This window comes from Hemitrygon akajei, unplaced genomic scaffold (genome assembly GCF_048418815.1).
Source record: "Hemitrygon akajei unplaced genomic scaffold, sHemAka1.3 Scf000035, whole genome shotgun sequence".
Classification (NCBI taxonomy): domain Eukaryota; kingdom Metazoa; phylum Chordata; class Chondrichthyes; order Myliobatiformes; family Dasyatidae; genus Hemitrygon; species Hemitrygon akajei.
In genome coordinates, this window is record NW_027331921.1 from 531,705 (window position 1) to 557,254 (window position 25,550).

Here is a 25,550-nt window from a genome sequence, read left to right on the forward strand (position 1 = left end):
ACTCCCTCTGAGACCTCCAACAGGCTTGTCCGGCAAGATTCACACTCACAGACACTCACAGTGACATCCACTGCCTCTCCTGTGTCCACTCGGTTTGTTACTCCCTCTGAGAACTCCAACAGGCTTGTCCGGCAAGATTCACACTGACAGACACTCACAGTGACATCCACTGTCTCCCCTGTGTCCACTCGGTGTGTTACTCCCTCTGAGAACTCTAACAGGCTTGTCCGGCAAGAATCACACTCACAGACACTCACAATGACATCCACTGTCTATCCTTTGTCCACTCGGTTTGTTACTCCCTCTGAGAACTCTAACAGGCTTGTCCGGCAAGATTCACACTGACAGACACTCACAGTGACATCCACTGCCACTCCTGTGTCCACTCGGTTTGTTACTCCCTCTGAGAACTCTAACAGGCTTGTCCGGCAAGATTCACACTGACAGACACTCACAGTGACATCCACTGCCACTCCTGTGTCCACTCGGTTTGTTACTCCCTCTGAGAACTCTAACAGGCTTGTCCGGCAAGATTCACACTGACAGACACTCACAGTGACATCCACTGTCTCCCCTGTGTCCACTCGGTGTGTTACACCCTCTGAGAACTCTAACAGGCTTGTCCGGCAAGATTCGCACTCACAGTGACATCCACTGCCACTCCTGTGTCCACTCGGTTTGTTACTCCCTCTGAGAACTCTAACAGGCTTGTCCGGCAAGATTCGCACTCACAGTGACATCCACTGCCACTCCTGTGTCCACTCGGTTTGTTACTCCCTCTGAGAACTCTAACAGGCTTGTCCGGCAAGATTCACACTGACAGACACTCACAGTGACATCCACTGTCTCCCCTGTGTCCACTCGGTGTGTTACACCCTCTGAGAACTCTAACAGGCTTGTCCGGCAAGATTCGCACTCACAGTGACATCCACTGCCACTCCTGTGTCCACTCGGTTTGTTACTCCCTCTGAGAACTCTAACAGGCTTGTCCGGCAAGATTCACTCTCACAGACACTCACAGTGACATCCACTGCCTCTCTGTGTCCACTCGGTTTGTTACTCCCTCTGAGAACTCTAACAGGCTTGTCCGGCAAGATTCACACTCACAGACACTCACAGTGACATCCACAGCCTCTCTGTGTCCACTCGGTTTGTTACTTCCTCTGAGAACTCTAACAGGCTTGTCCGGCAAGATTCACACTCACAGACACTCACAGTGACATCCACAGCCTCTCCTGTGTCCACTCGGTTTGTTACTCCCTCTGAGAACTCTAACAGGCTTGTCCGGCAAGATTCACACTGACAGACACTCACAGTGACATCCACTGTCTCCCCTGTGTCCACTCGGTGTGTTACACCCTCTGAGAACTCTAACAGGCTTGTCCGGCAAGATTCGCACTCACAGTGACATCCACTGCCACTCCTGTGTCCACTCGGTTTGTTACTCCCTCTGAGAACTCTAACAGGCTTGTCCGGCAAGATTCACTCTCACAGACACTCACAGTGACATCCACTGCCTCTCTGTGTCCACTCGGTTTGTTACTCCCTCTGAGAACTCTAACAGGCTTGTCCGGCAAGATTCACACTCACAGACACTCACAGTGACATCCACTGCCTCTCTGTGTCCACTCGGTTTGTTACTCCCTCTGAGAACTCTAACAGGCTTGTCCGGCAAGATTCACACTCACAGACACTCACAGTGACATCCACAGCCTCTCTGTGTCCACTCGGTTTGTTACTCCCTCTGAGAACTCTAACAAGCTTGTCCGGCAAGATTCACACTCACAGACACTCACAGTGATATCCACAGCCTCTCTGTGTCCACTCGGTTTGTTACTCTCTCTGAGAACTTTAACAGTCTTGTCCGGCAAGATGCACACTCACAGATACTCACAGTGACATAGACTGCCTCTCCTGTGTTCACTCGGTTTGTTACTCCCTCTGGGAACTCTAACAGCCTTGTCCGGCAAGAGTCACTCTCACGGACACTCACAGTGACATCCACTGCCCCGCCTGTGTCCACTCGGTTTGTTACTCCCTCTGAGAAATCTAACAGCCTTGTCCAGCAAGGGTCACTCTCACGGACACTCACAGTGACATCCACTGTCTTTCCTGTGTCCACTCGGTTTGTTACTCCCTCTGAGAACTCTAACAGGCTTGTCCGGCAAGATGCACACTCACAGACGCTATGCTGAGGTTCACTTATTTTCTGATTCCTCTCAAAGGACCCCAACCTGATACTTAGTAACAGAGACTGATATTTTCTCAGCCAGGTAAGGCTGATTTTGAAATCGACTTCATCATCCAACTTCACACTCACTGTTGCTAACTTACATGCCCTTCCCTTGACTTTAATGTAGTCCTTAATTTCTCTCGTCAGCCGCGGATGCCATATTAGAACTTCTCTATCTCTGGGGCATATCTATCCTGCGCCTTGTGAACTGTTCCCAGAAACTCCACCCAACGCTGCTCTGCCGTGATCGCCCCCAGTAACCTCCTCCAATCCACCTGGGCAAGCTCCTCTCTCATGCGTCTGTCATTCCCTTCATTCCATTGTGATAGAAACATGAAAGGTATAAAAAGCAAAAAGTAAGTGTGGAGTAAATTGAAGCGAAGAAAATTCAAGTGTAAAGAGAGAAACATGACAAGATTTTAAAGGCACAATGAGTGTAAAGTCACTTTATCTGAATGTCCGTAGTTTTCCAAATAAGGTCGGTGAACTTGTACAAATTAGTACAAATGGGAATGATTTAGTGGCCATTATAGAGACGTGGTTGCAGGCTGAAGAGGATTGGGAGTTCAGTATCCAACGACATCAGGTAATACCGAAAGATAAGCAGGAAGGTCTAGGAGGTGGATTAGCGCTCTTAATTAAGGATGAGATCAGAGAGACAGTGAGAGACAATATACGATAAGAGCTAGGGAGCAGAATGTTGAATCCATCTGGTTAGACATAGTTCATTCATTCAAACACGAAGAAGGTGCCATGTTCCCGACTGAACATCCAGGTTTCAGCACGTCCATTCCCCGGAGTGTGTTTCGCTGTCACTTTCCCTTGAAGGCTCAGACTGCCAATTATTGCCTGTTAGCAACCCTCCCCTCCACTGAGAACATGTTCAATAAGGAATATCTCGGGAAGACCACATACATCACCAAGGAAATGCCGGTGAAATTCCCCGGACTCCAGCCGGAAAAAGCCCTGTGCTCATCGGTACCATCGGGGAGGGGGCACAGGCGTCTGAAAACTCAACAATTTACAAGCAGTTGCTTCCCCTCCGCCATCAGATTGCGAAAGCTCTCTGAACACTTAAGCACTCCCTCGGTATTCACCTTTATGCAGTATTTATTAATTTCCCAATTTATGTTAATTTTACATCTTTGCAGCGTGCTGAGCTCACGTTGAAGTTGTAGAAGGCGTCACTGCGGCCGCGCTTGGAGGGCGGTGTTCAGTTCCGGTCGCCCTCCTGTAGGAAAGATGCCACTGAGGTGGAAAGAGTTCGGGGGGAGATAAATGAGGATGTTGCCGGGGCTCGAGGCTCTGAGTCATGGAGAGAAGACAAGAAGGATGTCTCTATATTCCTTGGAGCGTGGGTATGAAGCGCGGAGGGGCACAGATAGGGTGAATGTGCACAGTCTTTTTCCCCTGGGTTGGGGAGTTGTGAGACAGAGTGCACAGAATTGAGGTGAGAGTGTGTGGAGAGAACCGAGAGAGGAGAGGCAGAGTCTGGGGTCCGACGGGGACAGGAGGGGTGGAAAGGGAGTGAGTTAGAGAGAAGAAGGGTAAAAAGAGAAAATCAGTGGAAAGGGGGAGATGTAGAAAGGGTTTGAGAGTTGGGTAGATTGAATGGGGAGAAGTGAGGTGTCGTCAGTTGATTGAAGTCGGCCCTATGGGCTGTTGACAGAAACCTCGGATCTCTTCAGGAATATCCGGGGATAAATGTGCCGATTTCTCGCAGATGAATCTGTGTTTCCATTTGCAGTTATAACTCCCGTACATGCCGCAGTTACTGCAGCTGGTCGATCCATGGGACATCTTGTACAGAAGTTCAGAGGCCACATTCCTATCAAAGAGGTTTAGACAATTTCAATAGAGACAAAACAGCTCCAGCAGACAACCGGAGCCGTCGGCAAACTAATCCCACTAATCTGCGCTCTCCCCACAGCCCCCTGTCAGCCTCGGAACTAATGCCATGATACCGCGCTAAATAAATCCACTTCCTCACACTCTGTGGACAACCCTCTGTCAGTCATCAAACTAATCCCACTGTTCCACTCTCCCCACAACACGGATTCTTCCTCCAAACTGATCTCACTGACTCCCTCTGTCCCCACAGATCTGTGTCAGAACTCAAACTAATCCCACTGCCAACTCTCTCCCCACGACCTAGTTTCAGTCTCCAAAATAATCCCACTGACCCACTCCCACACCACAGAGCTGCTACAGTCCAAACCTCACCTGTCCGCGCATTTTCCGATCCAGTATGATACAGATTGATAGACAGCATTAGAAAAAAAATTCTGTGAAATGAAATCACATCAGTTAATGTTTAGAACCGGACTCTCTCAATGCATATTCTTGTGAAGGGACGGTACAGAGAGGGAAACACCCATTGACTGAGCTCGGGAGTGTGGAGTGAGCTTCAGTCTGAGTCTGACCCCGGGAGTGTGTGATGGGACGGTGCGGAGGGAGATTCACTCTGTGCCTTACCCCGGGAGAGTGTGATGGGATGGTGTAGAGAGAGATTCACAATGTGTTGGATCCCGGGAGTATGTGATATGACAGAGTGGAGGGGAATTCACTCTCTGTCTGACCCCGGTAGTGTGCGACGGGCCAGTGTGGAAGGATCTTCCCAGGAGTGTGGGGGGGGGGGGGGTAGGATTGTGTGGAGGGAGAATCACTGTGTGTCTCATCCCGGGATCTCCTGATTATTGATATCTCTTCTCACGGTAAGACATACCTTTTCCTTGTTTGAATTTATTTCGAGGAGCCCTGAATCAAGTTCTGAACATTGTTGCCTCGCTCCATCATAAGTATTTGCGGTCTTGGATATGAAATAACACCGGTCTTCATATTTCATCCAGATCTGGGGACACGTTTGCTCTGCAACTAAGGATAAAGAAATCATGAATCTCCCTCCATAAATCCCGCTGCATCAACTGGGATCAGAAAAAGTTCACCTCCATCAACACCATCCCATCACACACTCCCGTGTTCAGTCACAGAGTGAAGCTCCCTCCACACTGTTCCATCACACACTCCTGAGGTCAGACACAGAATGAATCTGCCTCCACACCGTCCCATCACACACTCCCGGGGTCGGACACAGAGGGAATCTCCCTTCACACCGTCCCATCACACAATCCCGGGGTCAGACACAGAGTGAATCTCCCTCCACACCGTCCCATCACACACTCCCGGGGTCAGACACAGAGTGAATCTCCCTCAGCACCATCCCATCACACAATCCCGTGTTCAGTCACAGAGTGAAGCTCCCTCCACACTGTTCCATCACACACTCCTGAGGTCAGACACACAGTGAAGCTCCCTCCACAACGTCCTATCACACACTCCCGCGGTCGGACACGGAGTGAATCTCCCTCCACACCGTCCATCACACACTCCCGGGTTCAGGCACAGAGTGAATCTCCCACCACACCATCCCATCACACATACCCTGTCTCAGGCACAGGGTGAATCTCCCTCCACACCGTCGCTTCAGATACTCCCGCGGTCAGACACAGAGTGAATCTCCCAGCACGCCGTCCCATCACACACTTACCGGTTTAGACACATACTGAATCTCCCGCCACACCGTTTCATCACACACTCCGGTGTCGATGTGAAGCTCCCTCCACATCGATCTATCACATTCTTTTGGGATCAGACGTGGAGCGAAGCTCACTCCGCACAGTCACGTCACTCATTCTAGTAGTCAAACAGAGAGCAAAACCCGCTTCTTCCGAGCAATCACAGGGAGGTCAAACGCAGAGAGAAGCTCCTGATGCATCATCTCTTCACGCAGTCAGGGTCAGACGCAAAGTGATGTAATACAGTACCCGACCAGCCGAATCTGACAATCCCGGCATCAGACAGTAGGTGTCGCTGTTTGCACAACATCCCTTCACACTTTCCAAGTTCAGACACAGAACGAAGCTCCCCTGAATTCTCCACCTTCCAGTAATTCCCTCCCCTTCCCTTCCCGCATCCCAGTTTCACTCTTCCTCCTCCTCCAGCTCCCTATCACCTCCATCATGGTTCCGCCTCCTTCTACTACACATAGAGCTTTCCCCATACATTCGTTAGAACCATAGACCACAACTGCACAATGCAGGCCCTTCAACCCTCCATGTTGTGCCGTCCCATATAATCCTTAAAACAATGTACTAAACCCACACTACCCAGTAATCCTCCATTTCTCTATCAAACATGTGCCTGTCCAAGAGGCTTTTAAATGCCCCAAATGTTTTAGCCTCCACCACCATCGCTGGCAAGTTATTCCAGGCGCTCACAAACCCTCTGAGTAAAAAATCATACCCCTGTGGTCTCCACTAAACGTCCCTCCCTTACTTTTTACATGTGCCCTCTGTTGTTTGCTATTGGTGCCCTGGGAAACAGGTACTGACTAGCCACCATATCTATGCCTCTCATAATCTTGTAGACCTCTATCAAGTCCCCTCTCATTCTTCTACGCTCCAAAGAGAAAAGTCCCAGCTCTGCTACCCTTGCCTCATACGACTTGATCTCCACATCAGGCAACATCTACAGGGGAGGCTTCTTTACCTCTCCTGCCTATCCCTTTGCTGTTTCCCATAACCCTCGTCTTCATCTTCCCTCTTACTTTTTTCTCATCTAGCACCTACCATCTTTATCCTTCCCACCCTTCCCCCAGGTTCTCTATAGAGCCCCTGCCCCACCACTCAGTCCTGACGAAGGGTCACGGTCATAAAACGTTGACTGTTCCTTTCCACGGAAGCTGCCCGACCTGCTAAGTTCATCAACCGTGTTGTGCGTGTTGCATTGAATGCAGCATCTGCAGAGTACTTTGTGTTTAAGCTCCCTCCACACCGTCCTCTAACACACTCCCGGGCTCAGACACTAGATATTGCTCATTCCACACGGTCCCATCACATTTTCCAGTATCAAACACAGAGTGAATCTCCATCCACACCGTCCCATCACACACTCCCGGGGTCAGACACACAGTGTATCTCCCTCAACTCCGTCCCATCACACACTCCCGTGGTCAGACACAGAGTGAATGTCCCTCCACACCGCCCCATCACACACTCCCGGGGTCAGACACAGAATGAATCTTCCTCTGCACCGTCCGATCACAAACTCAAGAGGTCAGACACAGAGTAAATCTCCCTCCACACCGTCCCATCACACACACCAGGGGTCAGACAGAGAGTGAATGTCCCTCCACACCGTCCCATCACGCACTCCCTGGTTCAGACACCCAGTGAATCTCCCTCCACACCGTCCCATCACACACATCCGGTGTCAATGTGAAACTCTCTCCACAACTTCCTATCACATTCTTTTGGGATCAGACGTGGAGAGAATCTCACTCCACACAGTCACGTCACTCATTCTAGTAGTCAAACGGAGAGCAAAACCCGCTTTTACAAGCTATCACAGAGAGGTCAAACGCAGAGAGAAGCAACTGATGCATCATCTCATCAAACAGTCAGGATCAGACGCAAATTGAAGTATTACAGTATCCGACCGGCCGCATCACGCAGTCCCGGTATCAGACATTAGGTGTCGCTGTTTGCCTACCGTCGCTTCTCACTTTCCAGGTTCAGACACAGAACGAAACTCCCTTGAATTTTCCAAATTCCAGTAATTCCCTTCCCCTCCCTTCCCACATTACAGTTTTAATCACTGGAATTCAGAAGATTAGCGGGGGGGGGGGGGGGTCTTATTGAACCATATAAAATTCGAAAGGGATTGGACAGGATAGATGCCGGAAGATTGTATCCGATGTTGGGGAAGTCCAGTACGAGGGGTCAAAGGGCAAAGCCTGTCAGGACCGAGATGAGGAAAAGCTTCTTCACACAGAGAGTGGTGAATCTGTGGAATTCTCTGCCACAAGAAACAGTTCAGACCGGTTCATTGGCTATATTTAAGAGGAAGTTAAGTATGGCCCTTTTGGCTAAAGGGATCAGGGGGTATGGAGAGAAAGCAGGTACAGGGTTCTGAGTTGGATGATCAGCCATGATGATACTGAATGGCGGTGCTGGCTCGAGGGGCCGAATGGCGTAATCCTGCACCTATTTTCTGTGTTTCTATGTTTCCTCCTCCTCCAGCTCCCTATCAAATCCCTCATGGTTCTGCTTCCTTCTACTGTCCATAGTGCTTTTCCATTACATTCCTTAGAACCGTAGAACACAACAGCACAATGCAGGCTCTTCAGCCTTCCATGTTGTGCCGACCAATATAATATTTTAAAAAAGACTAAACTAAAAGATTAAACCCACACTACCCCATAACCCTCCATTTTTCTTTCATCCATGTGCTTGTCCAAAAGGCTCTTAAATACCCCGAATGTTTTAGCCTATTGGCGCCCTGGGAAACAGGTACTGACTATCCACCCTATTTATGCCTCTCATAATCTTGCAGACCTCTATCAAGTCTCCTCTCATTCTTCTACGCTCCAAAGAAAAAAGTCCCAGCTCAGCTAACCTTGCTTCATGTGACTTGATCTCCTAACACCGCAACATCCATAGGGGAGGCTTATTTACCTTTCCTGCCTATCCCCTCGCTGCTTCCCATAACTCTGATCTTGATCTTCTTTCTTACCTGTTTCACATCTGCAGAGTATTTTGTGCTTAAGCTCCCTCTACACCGTCCTATAACACACTCCCGGGTTCAGACACTAGATGCCGATCATATCACACGGTCCCATCACATTTTCCAGTGTCAAACACAGAGTGAAAATCTCTCCACACAGTCCCATCACACAATCCCGGGGTCAGACACAGAGTTAATCTCCCTCCACACTGTCCCATCACATACTCCCGGGGACAGACGCTGAGTTAATCTCCCTCCCCACCGTCCAATCACAAACTCGAGGGGTCAGACACAGAGTGAATCTTCATCGACATCGTTCCATCACACACACCCGGGGTCGATGAGAAACTCCCTCCACATCGTCCTGTCACATTCTTTTGGGATCAGACGTGGAGCGAAGCTCACTCCACACAGTCACGTCACTCATTCAAGTGGTCAAACAGAGAGCAAAACCCGCTTCTTCCGAGCAATCACAGAGAGGTCAAACGCAGAGAGAAGCTCGTGATGCATCATCTCTTCACACTGTCAGGGTCAGACGCAAAGTGATGCAATACAGTACCCGACCAGCCGAATCTGACAATCCCGCCATCAGACAGTGGGTGTCGCTGTTTGCACAACGTCCCCTCACACTTTCCAGGGTCAGACACAGAACGAATCTCCCCTAAATTCTCCACCTTCCAGTAATTCCCTCCCCTTCCCTTCCCGCATCCCAGTTTCACTCTTCCTCCTCCTCCAGTTCCCTATCACCTCCTTCATGGTTTTTCCTTCTTCTACTAAACATAGTGCTTCCCCATAACACACCCCCGGGCTCAGACACTAGATGTCTCTCCTTCCACACCGTCCCATCACATTTTCCAGGGTCAAATACAGAGTGAAACTCCCTCCACACCGTCCCATCACACACTCCCGGGGTCAGACACAGAGTGAAACTCCCTCCACACCGTACCATCACACACATCCGGGGTCAGACACAGAGTGAATCTCCCTCCAGACCGTCCAATCACACACTCCCGGTGTCAGACACAGAGTCAATCTCCCTCCACACTGTCCCATCACATACTCCCGGGCTAAGTGATGTAGTGAAACTCTCCACATCTTCCCTCCTCACCCCCTGTTATATTGAGCAGTTGAAACGGGGGATGTCGTCTCACCTGTTCTCCTGGTGAGGTATTGGCAAATCTGAGCTTTGTTTTCGGTGATGTTTCTGTAATTCATTTCGAGCTGATTGAACTGATGACGGAGATCGCTGTGCGTTCGATTCAGCTCCGAGAGATCCGAGTTGAGGACGGAAATGTTGTTTTCGAGGATAGTGAGATTGTTGTTCATAGCGGAAAGATTATTCAGACAGGTTCTCTGAGAGAGATCCAGGAGGGAGTTCTCAGATGTCCTGGATTCAAGGGTGGAGTTCAACTCATGGACTTGCTGTTGACATTGGCGCTGTGTCCTGTTCATCTCCTGATGTTGTTCCCAAAGTCTCCGGGAGTTTCGCTCGGAGGTGATCAGTGACTGACGAGTCTGTAATACTGAGAGTGATAGTAAAGGGTGTCAGTGAAACGGTGTGAGGTGAGTCTGTGTCAGATGAGGGGAGTGTCTGTGTCACAGTGAGAAGTCTGTCTGTGACGAGGTCTGAGGAGTGTCGATGTCACGGTGTGTGGAGTGTCGGTTTCACACTGAGGTATGTTTCTGTGTCACAGTGAGGGGTGTGCGAGTATCACAGTGATATGTCTGTTTGTGTCACAGTGAGTGATGTGTGAGTGTCACAGTGAGGGGTGTGTGAGTGTCACAGTGATATGTCTGTTTGTGTCACAGTGAGGAGCCTGTCGATGTCACGATGTGGGGAGTGCTGATTTCACGCAAAAGGTTGCATCACTGTCACGGAGAGGTTTGTGCCGGTGCCACAGTGAGGAGAGCGTCGGTGACACGGTGAGGGGTGTGGTGGTGTCACTGTGAGGGGAGTATCAGTGTTGCGGTGTGGGTTGTGTAAGTGTCACGGTGAGAGGGAGTGTCGGTGTAATGGTGTGGGCTTGATGGTGTCACGGTGAGTTGCATGTAAGTGTCATGGCGAGAGGTACTTCGGTGTCACAGTGAGGGGAGTGTCGCTTTGGTGTCACTGTTCGCAGTCTCGGTGTCACTGTTTGTAGTCTCGGTGTCACGTTCAGGGAAGTAGCGGTGTCACAGTAAAGGGAGTGTCGGTGTCACAGTAAAGGGAGTGTCGGTGTCACAGTGAGAGGGGGTGTCCATGTCACAGTGAGCGGGACTGTCCATGACGATGTCCCGGTGGGTTCTGTCGGTGTCACGGTGAGGGACGTGACAGTGTCAGCGTTACAATGTGGGATAAATGTCACGGTTAGGGGAGTGTTGGTGTAATGATGTGGGCTGGACGGTGTCACAGTGAGGGGAGAGTCGGTGTCACAGTGAGAGGGAGTGTCCATGTCACAGTGAGGGGGACTGTCCATGACGATGCCCCGGTGGGGTCTGTCGGTGTCACGGTGAGGGACGTGACAGTGTCAGCGTTACGATGTGGGGTAAGTGTCACGGTTTTAGGGGAGTGTTGGTGTAATGGTGTGGGCTGGACGGTGTCACGGTGTTGGGAGTGTCGGGAATGTTGGTGGCATGGAGAGGGGAGTGTCGATGTCACAGAGCAGGGTGTGTAGATCTCACGGTGAAGGCTGTGTCAGTGTCGCGGTGGGAGATGTGTCGGTGTCACGGCAAGTGTACTGTCGTGCACGGTGTGAGGGTACTGTCATAATAATGGTAAGGGTGTTCTCTATGTTATGTTGAGGGTAACGTCTGTGTCACGGCGAGGGTCTTGCCGCTGTCACGGTGAGGAACGTGTCGGTGTCACTGTGAGGGGCTTTTTGACGTCACGGTGAGGGGTGTGTCGTTGTCAGTGTGAGCTTTTTGCGCTAACATTTCATTCCACTCTGCTTGTTTACGGTATGACTACACCCGGAGCCCGTTCCACTCACCATAGATCGAGAGCCCGGCCACTATCGCAACGAAGCCGATCGTAACTGGGCAGAGTAGGCAGATCTTACGGCAGGTTCCATTTCCGATGTTCTGTTTCGGCTCCTGTTTCTGCGCACCTGTAGAGAGCCCATTCAGCGTGTGTGTGAAATCAGCCATCTTCCCCACTGGGTCTCCCTGCCACCCACCATCCGCGCCCTATCCCTCCACCACGATCACACCGTCCCTCTCTCAATCTCATCTACTTTCAGCCGTCATCACCGAGAATCCAAACTCCTTGACTTGGCAAAGGCGGACAGGTATCTGACGGATTCCAGAGATCAGACAGATCTCCCCTGAGCCTCCTCCGCTCCAGAGGAAGCGACCCAGGTGTCCGACCTCTCGTTGTAACGCATGCCACCGAATCCCGGCAGAGTCCTGTTAAACCTCTCCGGAGGCTCCCAACGCCCTGACATCCTTCCGATAATGGGGTGACCAGAACTGTATACAACACGCCTGATTCAATCTAACCAGTGATTTTTGTTTTTATGAAGTTGCATTTTAACAGCTGAAATTTTAAACTCTGTGCCCCAACTGATAATGGCAAGAGTAATATAAGCCTTCTTCGCCATCCTATCAGAATGGATAGGATCCATGAACCAATGCATAGGACTACAGGATCCCGCTGCTAAACAACACACTTGAAGGTTTTGCCTTTAATAGTGTGTTATCTCTGAATATTTGACCTACCAAGGTGCAACATTTTAAGTGTGTCCGGGTTAAACAGCATTTAATATTCCTCCATCACATATCAGAAACTGATCCATGTCCTCCGGAATTATTTGCAGGTCCTCTAAGCGATCCACAACACCCATAAACGTATCATCTACAAACATACCAAACCACTCATCTACATTCCCATCCAGATCGTTTATATACATCACAGACAGGAGAGATCCCACCCACATCCATAGATACAGGTCACTTAATTGGAGCAGAAGAAGGTTACTCAATCACAGAATGCAGAATAAAGTATCGAAATTACAGAGAAATTGCAGTGCAGGCGGACTATAAAGTTCAAAAGCCACGAAGAGGAGGATTTGAGGTCAAGAGTACATCTTATCGTATTAGGGGTCCGTTCAATAGTCTGATTACTGTAGTGTAGAAGCTGTCCTTGAGCCTCCTGATACATGCTTTCGCATTTTCCCTCCGATGGGAGGGTGCAGAGGAGAGAATGTTCGGGGTGGGTGGAGCCATTTTTTTGACGATGCTGGCTGCTTTCCCAAGGCAGCAGGAAGTGCAGTCAGAGTTCATGGAGGGCAGGCTAGTTTCGGAGCTGGGCTCAGCTCTTTCCACAACGCTCTGCAGTTTCCAGCGATCATGGGCGGAGCAGTGTTTATATTTTTTGTGAGGAACCAGGACGTTTCATGAGAACAGGGTAGTAGACATGGTGAACAGGGAAGTCAATATTTTGTTTTTCACTTTGTAGACGACTCTGTAGAATTTTGTGGGTCCCGGTGTCATAAGGGTGTGGGGCTGGGGCGTTGGGTATAGACTCAAATGCAGGACACAGACACTGAAGTACTAGGGACAGGACGGGACCAAACTAACGGACGGGACAGGTCGCAGACCAGGATAGGGAAGCAGGACCAGGACGAAGGACTGTGGGCAAGGAGCCCACAGTCACGTGGACTCCGAGCCCGTGACTGGACAAGGACCGAGTCTTGACTCGGGCTCGGACCCAAATCCAGGCGAAGACATGACGAGGCCTGGGTTCTGGGAGCTTGAGGCTTGAGATTGGGATTCTTGGTGCTCGAGGGTTGAGGCGGGGGTTCTTGGAAATCGAGGCTTTGGGCTTGGGGAGCTTGGGGCTTGAATAACTCGGAGGCTGGAGCTTTTACGCAGACTAGGAAAGGTACCTCAGCACAGAGCCGGGACTTATCCTTCGACAAGTCGGGACTCCTCTTTAACAAGACACTAACATGAGACTGGACAGTACATAGACATAGAGCGGGACTTGTCCTTCGACAAGCCGGGACTCCTCTTTAACAAGACACTAACATGACACTGGACAGTACATAGACATGGAGCCGGGACTTATCCTTCGACAAGCCGAGACTCAACTTTCACTCCACACCAAGGTGGGGCAGGATCATCCGTCGGTAACGGCAGAACGGCCTGACTTTTCCGACGAAGGCAAAGACAAAACAAGACAGATTCCCCGCAGGGCAATCTGTCCTTTTCTCTGATTTATGGGAAGGATGTAATAGAGAAATGGAGGTCATTAAAAGTTGAAATGTTGATGGTAGAATATTTATATTCCTGTTAGGTTGAAAGGAAAGGTTACTAGTTTGAGAGAGCCATGGTTTTCGAGGGATATTGGAGACATGGTTCGGAAACAGAGAGAGAACTACAATAAATATTGGCAGCACGGAGTAAATCAGGTGCTCGAGGAATATAAAGAATGTAAAAAGAATCTGAAGAAGGAAATTAGAAAAGCTAAAAGAAGACATGAGTTTGCTTTGGCAAGTTAGGTGAAAATAAATCGAAAGTGGTTCTACAGTTATATTGACAGCAAAAGGATAGCGAGGGATAACGTTGGTCCCTTAGAGAATCAGAGTGGACAGCTATGTGTGGAGCCGAAAGATATGGGGGAGATTTGGAACAATTTCTTCTCTTCGGTATTCACGAAGGAGAAGGATATTGAATTGTGTAATATAAGAGAAACAAGTAGGGTAGTTATTGAAACTATGATGATCAAAGAGCAGGAAGTACTGGCGCTTTTAAGGAACATAAAGGTGGATAAGACTCCGGGTGCTGACAGGATATTCCCTATGACCTTGAGGGAAGTCCGTGTAGAAATAGCAGGGGTTCTGACAGAAATATTTCAAATATCATTCGAAACGGGGATGGTGATGGAGGATTGGCGTACTTCTCATGTGGTTGCATTATTTAAAAATAGTTCTAATAGTACACCTATCAATTATCAGCCTGTACGTTTGAGGTCAGTGGTGGGTAAATTAATGGAAAGTATTCTTAGAGGTGGTATATATAATTATCTATATAGACAGGGTCTGATACGGAACAGTCAGCATGGATTTGTGCGTGTTTGACAAATCTTATGGAATTTATTGAAGAGGTTACTACGAAAGTTGACGAGGGTAAAGCAGTGGATGTCGTCGAAATGGACTTCAGTAAGGCCTTTTACAAATTTCCACACGGAAGGTTGGTTCGGAAGGTTCAATCGTTAGGTATTAATATTGAAGTAGTGAAATGGAGTAAACAGTAGCTGTATAGGAGATGCCAAAAGAGTAGTGGTGAATAACTATTTGTCGGGTTGGAGGCCGGTGACTAGTGGTGTGCCTCAGGGATCTGTACTGGGTCCAATGTTGTTTGTCATATACATTAATGATCTGGATGATGGGGTGGTAAATTGGATTAGTAAGTCTGCAGATGATACTAAGATTGGTGGCTTTGTAGATAATGAAGTTGGTTTTTAAAGCTTTCAGAGAGATTTAGGCCAGTTAGAAGAGTGGGCTGAAAGAATGCAGATGGACTTTAATGCTGATAAGTATGAGGTGCTACACTTTGCTGGGACTAATCAAAATAAGACAAACATGCGCCAGGCTTTAGATGCCTCAGAAAGGACAGTGCGGGAATCAAATGTTTTGGGGCTCTGGCTCTGCTGATCAGAGATCGTGTCACCGCAACAGAAAAGGAGGAAGTCATCGCGGGATTGTCTACTGAGTCTGATGATAGAAGCAGGAAGGAGTTAAAAAATCTACTTGGACTTTTTTATAGAGCACAGAATAGTTACACGATATTGAGGAGCAGATGGGGTGAACTATTCAGGAAAGGTGTCATAATAACAGTGTTGTCGTGGTGGGAGATTAGAATTTCCCGAATGTTTATTGGCATCTCACTGGATCAAGGGGTTTAGATAGGATAGAGATTGTAAGGTGCCTTCAGAAAAGTTTCTTGACACAAATTGTAGATAAGCCTACAGGAGGAGAGGCTGTACTTGATCTGATATTGGAAAACGAACCTGGTTAGGCGTCATGTCTCTTAGTGGAAGAGCATTTTGGAGATAGATAAAACAGTTCTATCTCCTTCACCATTGCATTGCATTGCACCATTGGAACAAGCAGGTTAGGAAAGAGTTTAAAAACACAAACACGATAAAATCTGCAGATACTGGAAATTCAAGCAAAACACCAGCAGGCCAGGCTGCATCTATAGGGAGAAGCATCATCAATGGGGACGGGAGAGGTTCCGAAGGATCGTATGGTTGCAGATGTTGTTCTCCAATTAAAGGAGGGTAGAGATAGCCGAGGCAATTATAGACCAGATAATCTTAGTTCAGTGGTTGGTAAGTTGCTGGAAAAGATCCTGAGAGGCCGGATTTATGAACACTTGGAGAGACATAATGGGATTAGGAATAGTCAGCATGGCTTAGTCAAAGGCATGTCGTGCTTTACGAGCCTGATTGAATTTTTTGAGGATGTGTCTGAACACATTGACGAAGGGAGAACAGTAGATGTAGTGTATATGGATTGCAGCAAGACCTTGGATATGATACCCTATGCAAGACTTGTTGAGGAAATAAAGTGTCAAGGGATCCAAGAGGACCTTGCTTTGTGGATCCAGAATTGACTTTCCCACAGAAAGCAAAGTGTCGTTTTGGACGGGTCATATTCTGTATGGAGATCGGTGACCAGTGGTGTGTCTCAAGGGATCTATCCCGGGTCCCAGTTCCTTCCTGGATTTTATAAATGACCTGGATAAGGAAGTGGATTGATAGGTTAGTAAATTTGCTGATGACACAAAGGTTGGGGTGTTGAGGGTAGTCGGGACGGCTGTCATAGTTTACAGCGGGGCATCGATAGGATGCCAAACTGGGCTGAGAAGTAGCTGATGGAGTTCAACTCAGATAAGTGTGAGGTGCATTATTTTTCGAGTTTCAAATATGATGTTAGAATATAGACAATCGTAAGTCTCTTGGCGGTGTGGAAGATCAGCGGGATCCTGGGATCAAAGTCCATTGGACACTCAAAGCTGTTGTACAGGTTGAACTTGTGGTTAAAAAGGCATACGGTGCACTGGTCGTCATCAACCGTAGGACTGCGTTGAAGAGCCCACAGGTAATGTTACAGCTATATAACACTCTGCTCAGACCCCACTTGGTGTACTCTGCTCAGTTCTGGTCCCCTCACTCCAGGATGTATGTGGAAATTATAGATAAAAGTGCAGAGGAGATTACAAAGATCTGGCCTGGTTTGGGGAGCGTGCCTTAGGAGAGTACATTGTGTGAACTGGGCCTTTTTTCCTTGGAGCGACGGAGGATGAGATGTGACCTGATAGAGGTGTATAAGATGATAAGAAACATTGATCGTGCGAGTAGTCAGAGGCTTTCTCCAAGAGCCTGAAACACTGACAGAAGAAAACACAATTTGTATGTGGTTAAAGGTAAGTACAGAACAGATGTCAGGGGTGAGTTTTTTTTTTACTCAGTGAGTGGTAAGTGCGTGGAATGGGCTGCCGCCGGCAGTGGTGAATGCGAAGACGATAGTGTCTTTTAAGAGACTCCTGGAAAGGTACATGTTGCTTAGAAAAATATAGGGCAATGTGCAACACGATATAATTTCTAAAGTAGGCACACGTTCCGAGCAGCTCCGATGGGTGTGTACAGAAGTGAGAAGGTTCGGGGTGGGTGGAGGAGGTTTTTTGATGATACTGGCTGCTTTACAGAATCAGCAGTGTGTGTGGAACGAGTTCATGGAGGGTAGGCTGGTTTCGGAGCTGGGCTCAGCTCTTTCCACCTCGCTCTGCAGTTTCCTGCGGTCATGGGCGGAGCAGTGTTTATATTTTTTAGTGAACCAAGACTTTTCATGAGAACAGGGTAGTAGAAATGGTGAAAATGGAAGACGATAAGACATTTCTTCCCCCTGGTAGACTACTCTGCTGAATGGGGGGGGGGGGGGGGTAGGGGTTTAAAGACTGATATGACCGGATTGATAGACATAATGGACGCTTGACAAGTCCTGTATCAAGATCCCAGATGGTAGATCTGTCTGGAAGATGGGAGAGAGGAATGTAGGGAGAGACGAAGAAGGAATGGAGCGGTGCAAATGGGCCGGAGAGGGAAAGGTTGTGAGCGTAGAGGAGAGAATGGGGAAGGAGATGACAGGTGACGTGAGATACAGGGAGAATTGTCGTGCGGATTTGATGGGGGAGGACATACGAGGAACTGGTAGTAGGTGTATCATACAGAGGTTTGACCAAAGCTATTAACAAGGGCTCAGATGGTAGACTGGTCTGGAGATGTTGTGGAACCCAAGGAGATGTGTATGGCTAATTTGATTGTGGAGGATTGATCAGGTCGAGATGCTGGATGCAATGTACACAGATATTAATAACGTCCCAGATGGCATACTACTCTGGGAGATGATGTGCGACACACGCAGGGATGGCTGATTAGATATAAGAATGGCTCGGCAACAAGGTCTAGAGTTACAGTTAATTTCTTAGACTGGAAGCCCGTCACTGGCGCTGTTCACGGGCGGTCGGTGGTGGGACCCGCGATCTTTCTCAACTATATCGACCATTTATAGCAGATTATACAATACACGGTAGGTGAGCTTGCAGACGACGTTGAAGGCGTTTTAAACAGTGAAGACAGTTATCTCTTACCGTGCGATCTCGATTCGGCTGGGAATTCGACTGAACAGGAGAACATGCAATTTAGTTTGCGCTGTCGTATATTAGCAGGGCAAACAACAGAGTTGGACTTTCACGGTGCAGGTGAGGAAACTTGAGAATTGTTAAGGAACAGCGTGACGCAGGGCTACAGGTACACGGTTGCTGAAAGTGGAGTCACAGGTAGACAGTGACCCTGGGGCGTGATGTGGAACAGAGGGTCCCAGGGCTCGAGGTGCACGCTTCCCAGAAATTGAAGTCACAGGTAGACAGGGCGGTGGGGAGTGATGTGGAACAGAGGGACCCAGGGCTCGAGGTGCACGGTTGCCAGAAACTGAAGTCACAGGTAGGCAGGGACGCTGGGGCGTGATGTGGAACAGAGGGACCCAGGGATCGAGGTGCACGGTTGCCAGAAAGTGAAGTCACAGATAGACAGGGACCCTGGGGAGTGATGTGCAACAAAGGGACCCAGGGCTCGAGGTGCACGGTTGCTGAAAGTGGAGTCACTGGTAGACAGGGACCCTGGGGCGTGATGTGGAACAGAGGGACCCAGGGCTCGAGGTGCACGGTTGCCAGGAAGTGAGGTCACAGGTAGACAGGGACCCTGGGGCGTGATGTGGAACAGAGGGTCTGAGGGCTCGAGGTGCACGCTTCCCAGAAATTTAAGTCACAGGTAGACAGGGACCCTGGGGAGTGATGTGGAACAGAGGGACCCAAGGCTCGAGGTGCACGGTTGCCAGAAAGGGAAGTCACAGATAGACGGGGACCCTGGGGAATGATGTGGAACAGAGGGACCCAGGGCTCGAGGTGCACGGTTGCCAGGAAGTGAGGTCACAGATAGACAGGGCGGTGGGGAGTGATGTGGAACAGAGGGACCCAGGGCTCGAGGTGCACGGTTGCCAGGAAATGAGGTCACAGGTAGACGGGGACCCTGGGGAGTGATGTGGAACAGAGGGACCCAGGGTTCGTGGTGCACGGTTGCCAGGAAGTGAGGTCACAGGTAGACAGGGCGGTGGGGAGTGATGTGGAACAGAGGGACCCAGGGCTCGAGGTGCACGGTTGCCAGGAAGTGAGGTCACAGGTAGACAGGGCGGTGGGGAGTGATGTGGAACAGAGGGACCCAGGGTTCGTGGTGCACGGTTGCCAGGAAGTGAGGTCACAGGTAGACAGGGCGGTGGGGAGTGATGTGGAACAGAGGGACCCAGGGCTCGAGGTGCACGGTTGCCAGGAAGTGAGGTCACAGGTAGACAGGGCGGTGGGGAGTGATGTGGAACAGAGGGACCCAGGGTTCGTGGTGCACGGTTGCCAGGAAGTGAGTTCACAGGTAGACGGGGACCCTGGGGAGTGATGTGGAACAGAGGGACCCAGGGCTCGAGGTGCACGGTTGCCAGGAAGTGAGGTCACAGGTAGACAGGGCGGTGGGGAAGTCGTCTGACACGCCGCCCTTCATCAGTCAGGGCAATGAGTACAGGAGTAGGGAGGTCACATTGGAATTGTACAAGTCGTTAGTGAAGCTACACTTGGAGTAGATTGTGCGGTTCCAGTCGTCTTGCTCTAGATAAGAAGCCACTGAGCTGGAGAGAGTGTAGAGGAGATTTAAAAGGACATTTTAGGAACTCGAGTAACTGAATTGTGGGGATAAGTTAGACCGGTTGTCAGTTTATAGCTCGGAGCGCATAGGTGACCTTACGGAGTTGTGTAAAAGCACATGGGGCATAGACAAGGTGAATGCACAAAGTCGTTTTCCTCTTGGTTTAGAAAATCGAGAACCAGGGCCCACAGGGATCAGGTGACTGTAGAAGGTGGTGTAACTGGGGACACGAGTGAAACCTTTTCTTTTCTGATTGAGATGGTGGTCTGTCTATGGGACGAGATGCCAGAGGAAGTGATCGATGTTGATGCATTAGAACTTGAACATCTGTGCGTATAGCACGTGACCCCTTCATACTGACGTTAATACTGTGAACTCTGACCTGCCTCTACAGGCACTGATAGTCTGGCGGGTCCGCCGGCGACTGGAGTGTTTTCATCCTCATCGATGAGAAGTTCGTGTCTCCCAAGCTTCAGCACTGAGTAGGTGGATGTTAGATTGTCTGGGAGAGAAAGAGAGAGAATGTGAGGGAGGGTGAGAAACTGAAGGCGGTAGAGAATGATGTGAGTGAGGACAGGGAGACAGAGCAGAGAGAGGAGACACGGAGCGAGAAGGCTGATAGGTAAGGAGAGAAGGTGAGGAAGAGGGGGAAGTGAGCGGTAAAGACGAGGATTCCAAGTAGAAGAGAGAGGGCAGAACGGATCGATGTGGGGGGGGGGGGGGTGGATGGTGACAGAGTGATGTGGTGAGCGGGAATATTGAATAAATTTGGGGCGACAGAACAAGGCGAGAATGGGAGGGAATGTGGCGGAGGGAACAGAGGGAGAGAGGTTTTGAGTGAATGGGGAGAGACCAGTGTGAGAGCGGCAGTGCAATTGAGGGAGACAGGGGTAGAGTGAAGGGGGAATGGGACGGAGAAGGAGAGGGACAGAGTGAGCGAGAGAGATTTCATGCGAGAGAGGGTTGTTTTTCATAGTTGTATTATTTGCAAGCTTTCTACAATTTCCACACACTGGATATACGACGGTCTTCTGGGGACTAAAATGTTGTGGTGATTTTTGCGCTCCATTCTGTTTCTTTGTGTCGTGGCTGCTTGGAAGAGGACGGGCGGTACGGTAACGTGGCGGTTTACAGTACCACAGACCCGGGTGTAGTCCCGCCACTGACTGCAAGGAGCTGGTCCGTTCTACCCGAGACCGATTTGCTCAAATCGCTGCCGGCACACAGATTGGTGGTGTTGTGGAAAGTGTAGAACATCGCTGATGGATTCGTTGGGATGGGGATCAGCTGTAGATGGGTGGAGAAATGGCACACGGAGTTTACTGCGGGTAAGAGTGAGGTTCTGAGCTCTGGACAGTCAAATGTGGAGGGACAGGAGACAGTTAGCGGCACGACCCTTCCCTATCGATGTAGAAAGGGATCACGGTTAAACATGTTAAACACATGACTTTAGACGGGCATTTGGCCACGTCCCTTTCATGGGAAGTACATTGACAAGATTGTGTTGACTGGAATTCGCAGTGAACTGGGAATTTGGGCTCAGAGTTAGGTTGTGTGCAGACCTCAGAGAGCGGTGGACGCTAGTTGGAAGACCGTGACTCCTGGTGTAATGCAAGGATCCGTCCTACGACTGCTGCTGTTTGTGGCAAAGATGTGGATGGAAATCTGGATATTCAACTAGGCTTTGTGTGTTTATCATGTCCTGCCTCGTAGAGTTGGTGAAATGTTTTATGATTTCGAGGTATAGAGCAGAGACCACCCAGCGGAATACAAAAACAGGCCTACAATGTTGACCCGAATGCATTCACTCTGGTATTAGACATTTCATCTTTGTTAAAAGGTACTCTCTGTGGGCAGTCTGTGTCTCTTGTGACCGTAGAAACCTCTGTCAGACCTCTCGTTCAACATCTCCGGAGGCTGCTCAAGACCCTCTAACCAAACCACTCATCTAAATTGTCATCCGGGTCATTCACATACATCACAGACAGGAGAGGTGCCAGTAACATCCAGAGATACCGATCACTTCATGGCAGCGGAGCAACGTAAATCAATCACAGAATGCAGAATGTTACAGAATCGAGAATGTGCAGTGCAGGCAGAGAATAAGGTGCAGCGGCAAAGGGAAAGCAGATTGCGAGGTCAAGTGTACACATCATGGTAGAGGGCGGTTCAATAGTCTGATAACACTGGGGTGGAAGCTGTCCTTCAACCTAGTGAGACATGCCTTCGCATCTCCCCTCCGATGGAAGATCTGACTTTACTCCATGCACTTCTTTCACAGCTCTACCGCTCCGGGTCCCATCCCGCTTGCAAATTACTTTAAACCCTCCCGAACCATGCTAGCAATCTGCAAGTTCACCAACCGCGTATTGTGTAATTTGTTACAAACGGTCGATATAGTTGACAAAGATCCGCCGTCCCTCCAGCGTTGCTGGAGGTGATTCTGTGATGCTTCTGGCTGCTTTATCGAGGAGTCAGGAATTCTGGACGGAGCTCATGGAAGGGAAGCTGGTTTCCGAGATAGGCTCAGCTCTTTCCACAGCGGTTAGCAGTTTCCTGCGGTCACGGGTGAAGCGGTTTCAACATTTCGAGTGAGGAACAACGCTCAGCAGTTACTTGCGGTCACGGGTGAAGCAGTTTCTATACTGTGAGTGAGGAACAACGCTCAGCAGTTACTTGCGGTCATGGGTGAAGCAGTTTCTGTATTGTGAGCGAGGAACCAGGGCGTTTCATGAGAACAGGGAAGTACACTTGACGAATAGGGAACTCTATAACGCATTTAACGTTTCTAGTTGGTGGGCTACTCTGTAAAATGGTGGGAGGCACAGCGAAATTTGTCTGACTGATTTGTGCGCATTGGCAGAGATAATGTATGCTGACTGTCAATTTCCCAGGTTGTATGCCCCACTGGAAAATGGAAGGAAGGGACAGCGGTAGGGACGGAGAAGCAATGGAGCGGATAGACAGGGAGGGCGAGGGGAAGATATGGAGTGTGGAAGATAGTGGGGGAAGGGAGATACTAGATTGCGTGAGACCTAGAGAGAGCTGTAGGATAATTTGACAGGGAGGACAGAACAAGCACGGGTGGTAGGTGTATCGTACGTAGAGTTGAAAAGGGCTATGGATAAATGGTCAGATAGTAGACTGCTCTGGAAGATGATGTGAAAGAGATCTGTCTGACTAATTTAACTGCGGAGGACTGATCCGGTTGGTTGATGTAACATACACAGATTTAACAAAGTCCCAGATGGTCTACCGCTCTGAAAGTTGGTGTACGGCAAAGGGAGGGATGGCTGACTGGATATAGACAATAGACAATTGACAATAGACAGTAGGTGCAGGAGTAGGCCATTCGGCCCTTCTAGCCAGCACCGCTATTCACTGTGATCATGGCTGATCATACAATATAAAATTGACTCGGCGGTGGGAGCAAAGTTTGAGGGTTGAAGTTCGTTTCTCAGACTGGAGGCCGGTCACTAGCCATGAATACCAGAATGTCGCTAGTGGGACCAAGGATCTTTGTCAACTATATCGAACATTTGTAACAGATTACACAATAGGCATTTGATAAGCTTGCAGTTGGTTAGCATGCTTCGGGAGGGTTTAAACTAATTTGCAAGCGGGATGGGACCCGGAGCGATAGTGCAGTGAAAGAAGTGCATGGAGTAAAGCCAGATCTAACATATAGATAGGCCTTGAGGAAAGAGAAGCAGAATAAAGGCTGTAAAGGTAGTAGGATAGAAGGGCTAAAGTGCGTGTACTTCAATGCAAGAAGCATCAGGAACAAAGGTGATGAACTGACAGCTTGGATGCATACATGGCATTATGATGTAGCAGCTATTAAGCAGACTTGGCTGGCACCAGGGCAGGAATGGATTCTCATTATTTCTGGATTTCAGTGCTTTAAAAGGGATAGAAAGGGGGTAGAGGAGAAGGGTGGCATTACTGGTCAGGGATACTGTTACACCTACAGAAAGGGTAGGTAATGTAGCAGGATCCTCTTTTGAGTCTGTATGGGTGGAGGTCAGGAACAGGAAGGGAGCAGTTACACTACTGTGGGTATTTGTATAGACTCCCTGGTAGCAACAGAGATACCGAGGAACAGATTGGGAGGCAGATTTTGGAAAGGTGCAAAATTAACAGCGTTGTTATCATGAGTGTCTTTAACTTCCCTAATATTGATTGGCACTTGACTAGTTCCAAGGGTGTCGATGAGGCAGAGTTTGTTAAGTGTGTCCATGATGGATTCCTGTCACAGTATGTTGACAGACCAACTAGGGTGAATGCCATACTAGATCTAGTATTAGATAACGAACAGGGTCAGGTCACAGATCCGTCAGTGGGTGAGCATCTGGGGGACAGTGATCATCGCTCCCTGGCCTTTAGCGTTATCATGGAAAAGGACAGAATCAGAGAGGACAGCAAAAAATTTAATTGGGGAACGGCAAATTATGAGGCTATAAGGCTAGAACGCGGGTGTGAATTGAAATGATGTTTTTGCAGGGACATCTACTACGGACGTGTGGTCGATGTTTAAGGATGTCTTGCAGGAAGTTTGGGATAAATCTGCACCGGTGAGGAAGATTTAAAAAAAATGATAGTGTGAAGGAACCATGGGTGACAATTGAGATGGAAAATCTAGTGAGGTGGAAGAAGGCAGCAGACATGAGGTTTAGGAAGGAAGGATCAAATGGGTCTATTGAGGAATATGGGGTAGCATGAAAGGAGCTTATTAAGGGACTGAGAAGAGCATGAAGTAGGCAGGAGAGGACCTTGGCGAGTAGGGTAGGCATTCTTCAATTATCAAAAGGATGACAGGAATGAAGGGAGAACCGATTTGAGATAAAAGTGGGATGGAGGCTGTGGAAGTGAGCGAGGTCCTCAATGGACCCTTCGGTATTCACCACGGGGAGGGAACTTGATGACGGTGAGGACAAGATGAGTCAGGTTGATGTTCTGGTGCATGTTGATATTAAAGGAGAGGAGGTGTTGGAGTCGTTAAAATACATTAGGACGGATAAGTCCCCGGGGCCTGACGGAATATTCCCCAGACTGCTCCGCGACGGTAGAGATTGCTGAACTCTGGCTAGGATCTTTATGTCCTTGTCATCCACGGGAATGGTACCAGAGGATTAGAGGTAGGCGGGTGTTGTCCCCTTGTTGAAAAATGTAATAGGGATAGTCCGGGTAATTATAGACCAGTGAGCCTTACGTCTGTGGTGGGAAAGCTGTTGGAAAAGATTCTTAGAGATAGAATCTGTAGGCATTTAGGGAATCATGGTCTGATCAAGGACAGTCCGCATGGCTTTGTGAAAGGCAGAACGTGTCTAACAAGCCTGATAGAGTTCTGTGAGGGGGTGACCAGGCATATAGATGAGGTTAGTGCAATAGATGTGATCTACATGGATTTTAGTAAGGTATTTGACAAGGTTCAACACGGTAGTCTTATTTAGAAAGTCGGAGTGCATGGGATCCAGGGACGGCTGGCCAGGTGGATTCAGAATTGGCTTGCCTGCAGAA

The 25,550-nt window shown here is 49.1% G+C and overlaps 1 protein-coding gene across 1 annotated transcript in view; it reads right to left on the reverse strand.

Annotated features, from left to right (window-relative positions):
* Window positions 1–3,324: 3,324 nt before the first annotated feature.
* LOC140720040 (uncharacterized) overlaps window positions 3,325–25,550 on the reverse strand; it is a 28,653-nt gene continuing 6,427 nt past the window's right edge. Inside the window, exons 4-9 of the mRNA XM_073034940.1 lie at window positions 20,413–20,532; window positions 11,767–11,883; window positions 9,949–10,320; window positions 4,959–5,107; window positions 4,457–4,518; window positions 3,325–4,061 (exon numbers count right to left, since the gene is read on the reverse strand). Coding sequence (XP_072891041.1) covers window positions 3,866–4,061; window positions 4,457–4,518; window positions 4,959–5,107; window positions 9,949–10,320; window positions 11,767–11,883; window positions 20,413–20,532 — 1,016 coding nt within the window. The 3' untranslated portion in view covers window positions 3,325–3,865. The remainder of the gene's footprint in view (window positions 4,062–4,456; window positions 4,519–4,958; window positions 5,108–9,948; window positions 10,321–11,766; window positions 11,884–20,412; window positions 20,533–25,550) is intronic.